This window comes from Glycine max, chromosome 16, assembly GCF_000004515.6.
Source record: "Glycine max cultivar Williams 82 chromosome 16, Glycine_max_v4.0, whole genome shotgun sequence".
In the NCBI taxonomy this organism is placed as follows: domain Eukaryota; kingdom Viridiplantae; phylum Streptophyta; class Magnoliopsida; order Fabales; family Fabaceae; genus Glycine; species Glycine max.
In genome coordinates, this window is record NC_038252.2 from 30260153 (window position 1) to 30271427 (window position 11275).

At 35.5% G+C, this 11275-nt stretch overlaps 1 protein-coding gene across 1 annotated transcript; it reads left to right on the plus strand.

Annotated features, from left to right (window-relative positions):
- The first annotated feature begins 2349 nt into the window (after positions 1–2349).
- On the plus strand, positions 2350–7152 carry LOC100809065 (calcium uniporter protein 2, mitochondrial). The gene is made up of 2 exons (XM_003548850.5): positions 2350–3030; positions 6121–7152. The coding sequence occupies exons 1-2, from the start codon at positions 2356–2358 to the stop codon at positions 6592–6594; spliced, it is 1149 nt and encodes a 382-aa protein (XP_003548898.3). The 5' UTR covers positions 2350–2355; the 3' UTR covers positions 6595–7152.
- The last annotated feature ends 4123 nt before the right edge of the window (positions 7153–11275 follow it).

Consider the following 11275-nt stretch of genomic DNA (forward strand, 5'->3'; position numbering starts at 1 on the left):
TATAAATTTTAGTGAGTTAAATCATTTATATTAAAGTCGGTTTTATCCCCTATAAGAAATTCACTATAATATAGAGGTTTGGTGCTAAGCATGGGAGAATCAATGCTAAGTGCTACACATTCTTGATCTTTAACATGTGAATTGAGCTTAGCTTTATGCTAGTTTCAACGAGGGTTTCAATTCTTCTTTGTAGTCTAGACAAAACATAATTAAAATTAGTAAAATTTTAAAGGATCAATAACATTAAACCTAAAATGATTAATTACTTGCATTGTTAACCTAAAAAGGATTAAATCAAAGCCTTAAATGAGAAGATAAGTGATTACATATGTACCAAAAAGGTAGGCATACATGACACTTATCAAAACCCCCCAAATTCAGAGTTGCGCTGATCCTCAAACAAAAATAAATCTAAACTAACTAAACCTAAAACTTAAAAGAACACTAAACACTTACAACTAGTGATAGTTTTGAAATCATTCACACCTTAGGGATGATGCAATCCAACATTTCATTCACTACTTTTCTTTTTCTCACATCTTTAGATAAATTGAACACAATGGATTTCTAATTTTGTACAGCATAACTAAACATCATTTTTTTACAAAAATGCTATACCTACCTTTGCTTCATTTTTCATTTTTGTTTTCATGATCATTTTTTGTATACATTGATGATAAAAACAAGCATTGACCACAAAGGTAACAAAATATGGAAATAGTCACAACTCAAGTACCCACAATTTCATTCTTTACAGGATTGAAACCAAAAAAATAAGCAATCAACAGAGAGATCACAACCCACGTATTCAAATATGTTTTGTCTATTAAGTTTTTCCTTTAGAGTTTTGTTTCCTTAGGCGTGATTCAACTTCATTTCGACCCTCCAAGTGTTATGTGGATGGTTTTGGAGCATTCATTGATTATTTCCTAGCTAAGTGCAAATCTAACCATAACTTTAAGGAGAAATTAGGCTATATTCAACCCATACCAAGGCAAAAGATACAAATAAAGGGACATAGATTGTAAGGTTGATTCATGGTCGATCTTGTATTGAACAACACAGTGGAATACCTTGCTCGAAGAGTACACAAACCTCTGACATCAAGCTGAAGATGTGTAAAAATACTTAAATAAACGAATGATGTAATCACATATTAAGCTCAAAGGATATCGATCATGTATCAAATAATGTGGTCAAATAGCAAACTTAAAGAATAAAGAGTCCTTAAACCCAAAAAACCAGAAGAGGTTTACAAAGATTAATAATCGGGATGTTGAGCTTGTTGGGTAGAAATTTTATTAATTTTCAAAACAAATTAAAAATATAAAATTTAACATTTACGAAACATGCTAAAACTACATGATTTTCAATTGACGCAACACTCTACAACTCCAACTCCAGATATCTGAAGTCCGAATTCTGCAATATAATTAATAATAATCAGCTACACGTACAAGTGAACAAATACCAACTAATTAGCATGGCCTAAGCTAAGTAAGACCCCAACACGTTTGCGTGGACGCAACCGCTAATTGTTTACGGGTCTCTCCTTCTCACCCTCCACCCTCCACCCTCCCATGTAAACCATGCCTAGCTATTGCCTCTTTATCTTTCCCATTCTATTGGATCAGATGAAGATGCCATCCTCTCTCTCTCTTTCTTTTTTCTTTACCAAAAATAAAATAGAGTAATAATACATAAATTTTTATTTATTTTAAATATTTCACTAACTTCTATGAAACATTTTTTAATAATATATCCCTTGTCTCGTTAATTTGCTTGCGCATCATGTCCAAACCTATAAAACACTGACACGAACATCGGACACAACACGGATATGTAGACATTTGTAATGTTCAAAATATAGAACGTAATACGAATGTCATGTCAGTATTGGATATTGACACGGACACATGTCGAACACAACAAGAAATAAGAGACTGGAATGTCCATGCTTTATAGTTCCAGACTCAAACCCAGTCAGCATCCTCATTCCTCACCCAGCCACCACGAACCAACCCATAAGGCATAAGCTAACCCATTTCATATTATTATTATTATAATTCAAAAAACGATCTCACGGTTGAAATTCGCAATCGACCTAGTCTTCACTCCTCATCCTAACACGTGTACACCACTCACTGCTCGTGTTCAATTTCAATTTATCGCCCCCGAATACTCGCGTCCCATTCCTAACTCAACCACATGATGATGTCACAAATACTACTAGTAAGTTCCAGGTTCTGACATTATTCTTCTTCTCTTGTTCAAAATCTCACCGACGATATCGCGTCCAATTTATCGCGTCTTTTTTTTCACCAACGTTATATCTTTTGATCAGTCATTTCCAACATGCCAAATAATACACAAAAACAGAAAAAAAAAAAAAAAAAAAAAATGAGTTCCTTCCGTTCTTATGGGGCACCTATAAATAAACTTCCCCCAGCACCTCTTTCACTTCAATTCATCAAAAAAAGACACCATTTTCTCCTCTCTCTCTCTATATTCAATTCAATTATGGCGTTTAAGAAAACCCTAGCCCAGCGGCTTCTCAACATCACCAAAATCTCCAATTACCGCATTTCCTCCTCCGAAGTTCGTTCTCCGAACCCGACAAAAGCCGACATTGCTCCGGACCCCGGAGACAACCGCAGGTTCCTCCACAAGAGGACCGCCGTGTTCCCGCCGGAGCTCCGTCCGCCACCACCGGCCGGCAGCCTCCTCCAGAGGCTCCGGGAAATGGACATTTCGAAGAGCAGGATCCGGCTCGACGGCCTCGCTCCGCCGGAGACAGATCAACTAGTGGCGCCGGAACACGTGAGGAAGGTGATCAGAGCGGTGCAAATCGAAACGGTGAAATCGAAGCTGAGAAAAGTTCCGCAGAGTTGCGTAAGTTATTCAGAGTTCATTCGAATGTGCAGCGAGAATTGCTCCGATCAGGAGCAAGCGATGAGCGTTGCGAAGATCCTCGACGATTCCGCGTCGGTTATCATCATCGGAGACGTCGTGTTCCTCAGACCCGAACAGGTTAATTTCTTTTCCTCTTTTTTTATTTATTTAAAAATTTAATTTCTTTTACTAGTTTTTTTTTTTTTTTTACAATATTATAGGAACGACATATTCATGGGGAACGATAATGACCAATCTTTATGGAAATGTCTGGGTTGGTGATATTTTTAATAGGATTCTTTTTTTCATCTCTCGAATCTAAGACTTTAGTGGACTAAGATTAGTGACATTCGGACCAATAACATTGGGTTTCTGTCTGGTCTGGCTTTCTAGGGAACGGCGTATATATTTTAATTAAATTTAATTTAAGTTTAGGGAGCGTTTGTTTTGGAGAAGGCCAAGGACTGATAAGGTTTTGTGATGATTTGTTTGTTTTGTGTTTTTTCAGACAGGAAAATGAAAGTTTGTTGTTTGCAAACGTGAAAAGGATTCTCTACGTTTGAGATGGTAAATTTCGGGGCTTTTTAACCGACCCGCAACCAAAAAGCCCTTCTTGTGCTTTCATCCCACACCCTTTTTATCCTCCTGGGGATTTTTTTATTTATTTAAAAACAATTGCCCTTTTATTCTGTGATACAGAGAACACGGTTTTGGTTTTCTATTTGGATTCTCTAAAATTTATAATTTGGATACAAATTACTCAAATAATTTTATATCTAAACTATGATTTGAAGATTTTCTAATTGGCCTAATTGATCTTATTGGCATCCAATCCCTTTCAAAGAGAGGATTTTTAGCTTATTGATTGAGAACTCCTTAGTAAAAAATCATTTTTATACAAAAAAAATATTTAGTATTATTATTACTATTATTATTGAATATTTAATATTTATTATTAAAGTTAATTATGCATTATATTTTTAAAAGTATTTTGTAGATGCCCGTTTTTATTTAAATAAATTACAGCACCTCTTATTTAAATATTTTCCTGAGATATATTTTTCTTTTCTATTTTATATTTTTTAAATTAAAATTTGGTGGAAGAGATGACAGACTGGCAGGATAAAATGAAGTCAGAACAATAATTTAATTTTATGATTAAAGTAATTAAATATTTTGTCTTTCCTATTGTCATCTTAAAAATGTTAAATAATTATAAGAATAAATGCAATAATAATTGCTGGACAGGAAATAAAAAAATAATTGTTGAACACCAAAACAAAATATTTATTAGTAGGTTATATAATAATATGGTATAGGTTCCCTGAATATCAATAATGATAATAAATATTGATAAAAAAATTCATAATAATAAATTATTTAATAACTCATTTTCAGTACCTTCATATATGATAAGGATGAATACTAGAGTAATTTCCTTTGCACAGCTTGAGGTTTTGTTCTGAGATGTGCTTTATGTTATTAACCTTAATTTGGACTTTCTTTTGAAAACATATTAAAAATATTATTTTTTAAAGCGTGTTTTAAAACATTTGATTTCATTGTAAATTTTTCAAACACAAAATAGTTTGTTAATATAAAAACTAAATACTTACAGAAGATTAAGTATTAACTGTGTGATAAAAATGCTATTAAGTATTATCTGAGTTTGTATAGTTCTAAGTCTCTGTAAAAAAGAAAAAAGAAAAGAAGTCCCTATTAATCATAATATTTGGAGGAACGGTGGATTATGGGGATTGGAAAGCAATGCTTTGGCGGTGCAAGTGGGTAGGCAGCTATTTTCATAGCTTTAGGAAATTTGGGATGTTTACAGTGATACAAATCAATTTATTCCATAAAAAATAGTATAACATAAAAATCAAACTTATGGTTACATTAGGATAAAAAATAATATGCATTATGCTATTAAGTATTTAAGTATAAGATTTGTGTTGTCATGGTTCATTGTCTTTTGTGTCAATAAGTACGTGAACAGAGGATTGTGGAGAAAGAAAGTCCGGCTTATTTCACGGTGCAAGTGGGTAGGCAGCGTTTCATAGAAATCTGGGAAGTTGACAAACAAATCAACCTATCATCAGGAAAAAAGGACAATACAAAAGTAACACTTTAAATTATTAAATAATACTTTAATTAAAATGTTATTAGATATTTTTTAACAAGTTGATAAAAGTTTTTGAGATAGGACAAACTTTAGACGTCATGATCTTCAACCCATTTTTCCTGAGATCGCAAATCTTACATTTGTCTTTGAAAAACTGATTTAATCATATTAATGCTTATCATAACCTTTTTTTTTTGTACAATACTAATCTCATTGGTAATTTTCATATTAGTGAGATAAAATTTAATTACAACTCTAGCATAAATTCTGCCCTTTAGATATATCATTGAGCAACACGTAATATTCTCATTAAATATTTTAATTTTTACTCTAACTTTCTAATTATTATCACAAGTCTTGTTCTCTATTAAAATAAGAAAAAAAAAGTCATATATTAAGTGTAAAATAATCTATTATCAAAATTAAGTTTATTACAGTCATTTTTTATTATAGGATAGTACAAACTAATATATAATGATTAAACTCTTAAAAGAATTATTAAAATATTATTAAAATTTAGGACAACTATATATGATTTAATGGTTATAAATATGGTTTTTTTGTTCAGAAGTTGTAAATATTGTTTTATGTTCATCAAGTATCGTCCTTGTAGCGTAAAGACAAATTACTTTTGGGTTAGTTAGTGGTTAATCAGCGTGAGTTGGGTTTAGCAAAATGCTAATTCCTCACAATAAATCACGGTTAGGATCTTTGTTAGAATTTAGTCTCGAACATAATTATCTTACAAGAGAGGATACATATGAGAACTAAACAAAAAGGTTGGGTAGTGGCTATTATCTTTTGGGTGACAAGGAATATGCCACTTCAATTATTAGTTATCGTATCTTTCGGAACACTTCAATCGAATATGCCCTGGTCCATTTCCTAGAGTATTGAAACTCGTAAAAGAATTCTCTACATTTACTACACCGTTTCGGGTCAAAAACCTATTTTCTCCACATTTCTCCCGTGAAATTCATGTTCATAAAAAATAGGCCTTGTTGAAAGAGTAATGTTAAGTTTTTTTTTTCCTCTATTAATTTTGATCCTAAACATGTTCACTTATTGAGCAAATTTTTACCCAAACTCTCAAATTTGTGACACAGGTAGCACAAACCATTCAATCTCTTCTCACTGTGCCAGAACCCAAGATGCATGAATCAGTAAGAAAAGAACTAGAAGAATTGGAGAAGGAAAAAGCAACAATCGACAACAAAGCAAACACAATGGTTCGACGTGAGCTTTGGGCTGGGTTGGGCTTCCTCGTGGTGCAAACAGCAGCATTCATGAGGCTCACATTTTGGGAACTATCTTGGGACGTGATGGAACCAATTTGCTTCTACGTGACCTCAATGTACTTCATGGCTGGCTACGCGTTCTTCCTTAGGACCTCCAAAGAGCCTTGCTTTGAAGGCTTCTACCAAAGCCGCTTCAGCAGCAAGCAAAAACGCCTAATGAAACTTCACAATTTTGACATTGAAAGGTATAATGAACTCTGGGCTAAGGCACCACCACCATCGGCTCCCTCTTCATCCATTATTGATCCCTACCAATTGGACCAATTCCACAAAAAATTGTAGTGATTATAGAATACTATAATTGCACAAATATCACCCACCAAATTATGGGCAACCATCATCCACCTTTTTTTTAACATCATAGTCATCACCAAAATCCATAGAGAGAAAAAAAAATTATATAAAAAAAAGAGAGATAGAGACAAAAAAAAAACGTTATGATTAAAGTGAGTGTTAGCATTAGGCGCGGCTTGGTGTCCAATATATGCAGAGTGATATATCAATTTTTTCTTTACCCTCCTTAATTTCACCCTTTTAAAACAAAATAATATTACATAAACATTTTCAACGTAATGGACGTCAATTTTAATGTGTCGTGGAAGAAAAAAGAAGATCGATTTTCAAGAAAATGAACGCCAAATCGTATGCCTTGCTCAACTACTTTGATTTAACCATAAAGCATGGTCAAACTTTACTGTTCAAGCCTACTTTGATGAACAAGATGTTGGAGCAAGGAAGAGAGAAAGGTGAAGAGAGAAAATGAGAAAGTTGTTGCACTAAGTTGTACACAGGTGCATGAGAGAACATAAGAATAATAGAGCCTTTTTCTTTAATGGAAAATTAATTCTCTTTGTTTATTCAACCACCCACTCTGTATTTATACAATATAAGAGTACTTATTTATATGTACTCAACAATCCACAATTTCATTAACCCCTAATTACATTTATGAATTATTCCTAACACCCCCGATGATTCAAAATGTAATACTCCAACAACAAACAATAACAGAGCTGGAATTACTTAATCAATCCTAAAGCTCTAGAATATTCATCATCATTCTCAGCTCCTTGAATTTGTCTATCTTCAAGGCTTTTGTGAAGATATTTGCCAACTGAATTTTTGTCTTGTAGAGAACCAACTTGATTTTTCTTTTAGTTACTTGATCTCTTAGGAAATGAAACTTAGTTTCAATGTGCTTAGAGTGACCAGGAGAGACTGGATTTTTAGCAAGGTCAATTGCTGACTTGTTGTCAACCAGTAACTTTATAGCATCAGTAGTAACTACTCCCAATTCTTCTAGTAATGAGGACAACCAACAAGCTTGACATGCTGCTGAACAAGCAGCTATATACTCTGCTTCACAAGTAGAGAGTGCAACAACATCCTATTTTTTAGAGCACCAGGAGATGGGAGCACCTCCAAACAAGAAAACATGCCTCATTATGCTTTTTTTGACAAGAACATCTCCACCTCAGTCTGAGTCTGAATAATCCACAAGTTGTGGCTCAACCTTCTCTTTATGATGTGGAAATAGAACACCAAAGTCTAGTGTGCCTCTCCACACTAAAAGTGATTTGTAGTCTGGAATGACAAATGAATCTGAGACTCCCAACAATTTGCCTATACAAGGTACAATCCATTGCAGGTTCAGCTTCACATTTACCCAATTTGCAACTCATTTCAGCTGGTGTTTTAGAGGGGTTACAATCTAGCATCTTGAATTTCTTTAGTACTTCCAACAAGTACTTCCTATGATGCATAAACAGACCACAATCATGCTTATGAAATTCTAAGCCTAGGAAATATGACAAGACACCAAGGTCAGTCATCTCAAACTCTCCCTTGATGAGTAGGTCATCAACATATAGACAAATGTAGAGATCCCCAGCTTTCTGACTCAATTGCTTTACATACATACCATGCTCAACACTGCATTTATGAAATCCTGTCTTGGCTAAGAAGGAATCAATCCTCCTATTCCAAGCCCTAGGAGCCTATTTTAGGCCATACAAGGCTTTCTTCAATCTCAGTACCTTATCCTCACTCCCTTTATTTATGAAACCAGGGGGTTGTGTAACAAAAACTTCTTCTTCTAAGGGGCCATTAAGGAATGTTGATTTTACATCAAGTTGCCACAATATTCATCCTTTCCAACTAGCTAAGGCAACTAGTAATTTGACTGTTTCAAGTCTAGCAACTGGGGCAAAGACCTCTGAGTAATCCAGTCCTTCCTTCTGCATGAAGCCCTTGGCGACAAGTCTGGCCTTATGCTTAGCTATAGTACCATCAAGCTTCAATTTTAATTTGAAAATCCATTTGACAACTATTGGAGTTTTCTCTGCTGGGAGTGACACCAACTCCCAGGTATTATTTTTCTCTATTGACTTGATTTCTTCTAACATAGCATCCCTCCAAACACTGCTTGTGATAGCTTCTTCAAAGCTCACTGGTTCTGTATCAGCTAGTAATGCCATGTGTTGAACCAAATCTCCATCCTTTGAGATTGCATTATCTGGATATACTTCAAAATCTCTTAGTCTAGCTGGTAGATTCCTTTGTCTTTGAGGTCTGGCTTCATCAATCTGGAATTCCTCAGTACCATTGATTATATCACAAACATTCTCAATTGTGTTTTCATCTTCCCATTCAAACTGTAAACTACTGAAAGAGGTGAGCCTTTCTTAAGATTTTTCCCAGTTCCATGCTTGTGTCTCATCAAAGTGAACATCTCTGTTGAACACTACTTCACTCTTCTTAGGATTATATAATTTGTAGGATCCAGTAGAATTATACCCTATAAATATCATAGCTTCACTTTTGTCATCCAATTTCTTTCTCTTCTGATCTGGTATGTGCCTATAACACAATGATCCAAAGATCCTAAAGTGCCTCACAGAGGGTTTTACTCTAGACCATGCTTCCTCAGGTACCTTTCCATCAAGTTTTTTTGTAGGACACCTATTTAAAACATACACTGCAGTTGTGGCTGCTTCAACCTAGAAACTGTCTGATAACTTCTTACTTTTGAGCATGCTTCTTATCATGTTTAAAATGGTTATGTTCATTCTTTCTGCAATTCCATTGTGTTGTGGTGTGTATGGGGCAGTGACCTCATGCACAATGCCTTGGTCCTTGCAAAAATCCTCAATCTCTTTTGAGGTAAATTCTCCACCCCCATCAGTTCTGAATATCTTGATGCATTTACCAGACTGTTTTTCTACCAGTGCTTTGAAGTTTTTGAACACTAAAAATACCTCACTTTTGAGTTGTATTGAATAGATCCATATCTTTCTACTTAGATCATCAATGAATGTCACAAAGTATTTGCTCCCTCCCAGTGATGGGGCATCAAAGGGGCCACATACATCAGAGTATACAATGTGGAGTAAGTCATTAGCTCTAGATAGTGTGAAATTACTGAAAGAGTTTCTAGGTTGCTTACTGATTAAGCAACTATCACAGACTTTACTAGGAATCTGGATTGCAGGTAACCCTAGAACCATCTCCTTATCTAAGCATGCTAAAATCCCTGAAATTTAAATGCCCTAGCCTCAAATGCCATAGCCAAGTATCTTCAGCTAGGATTTCAGCAGTCATACACTGAGATTCTAGATTTCTGAGGCTTACCTGGAATGTTCTGTTAGATGCCATTTTTGTTCTTATCACCAGTTTCTCAGTTACTGGCTCAAAAATTGCAAGGTATCCATTGTGTATGTCAATTTGACCTAAGCTGATGAGGTTGCTCTTCATGTTGGGCACATAGAGACATTCTGATAGTATAGCACTATTTCCATCATCTCTTTTAATCAGAACTTCACCAATTCCCTCTGCTTAGATTACCTTGTAGTCAGCAAACCTCACAGTGCTCTTCTTGGTTTCATCAAGATTCACAAACCAATTCTTGTGTCCTGTCATGTGACTCGAGCTTCCTGAGTCAATGTACCATCTTTCATCATCTCTGGGATTATGATTTGTGACCATCATGAGCATAAAAGGTTTTTCCTTTAAATTTGTCTCAATACCTTCCTTAGCTAGGTGTGTTTCCTTATGATGCTTCCCACGATTGTCATTTTGAGCTGGGGGTGTTGTGCATTCAGTGGAGAAATGTCCTATCTTGTTGCAATTGAAACATTTGAGATTCTTGCTATTAACCATTTTCCTTCCTCCACGCCATTTACTGGAAGTTCCCCTTTTATTTGAGCTTTCTGGTCAATCTTGATCACTTCTTTCTTGATCTTGAGAGAAATTCTGGGAATTTTTTAAGCCACCACCTTTCTGGTCTTTTCCCCTACCTTGATTCCTGAAACTGGATCTTCCTCCATAACCACCTTTCTTGGAGACCGTAGCTTGTAGAACCTGGTCACCAGACCTTGCCATTGATCTCTCCATGAGTCTTTGCTCATGAGCCTCGAGTGAGCCTTGCAACTCTTCAACCTTCAAGGTTTCTACCTTCTTGGACTCTTCGATTGTCGCGACAATGTGGTCAAAATTTGGGGTTAGGGTTCTCAAGATTTTCTCTACAATTGATTAATCAGTGATCGTTTCTCCACAAACCTTCATTGCATTTGTGTGACTTATGATCCTATTGAGGTAGATAGTGATTCTCTCGTTTTCCTCCATCTGCATCAACTCATATTGACAACGAAGGGTTTGCAATTCACCTTATTCAGTTGTTCCGCTCCTATGTTACACCTTTCAAGAATCTTCCACGCCTCTCGCGAACTGGTAGCCGTTGAGATTTTCTGGAAGTGTGCTTCATCGACGCACTGGTGGAACAACACCATCGCCTTGCAATCTTTCATCTTGTTTTCCTTGTGCGCTGCCTTCTGCTCCTCCGTAGCTCCATCGGGAAGCGCCGACAACCCTTGTTCAACGATATCACTTACATCTTGACTCCCCAAGATCGCCTTCATCTGAATTCGCCAGCGATCCCAATTCTTTTCGTCCAGGATTGGTAGGT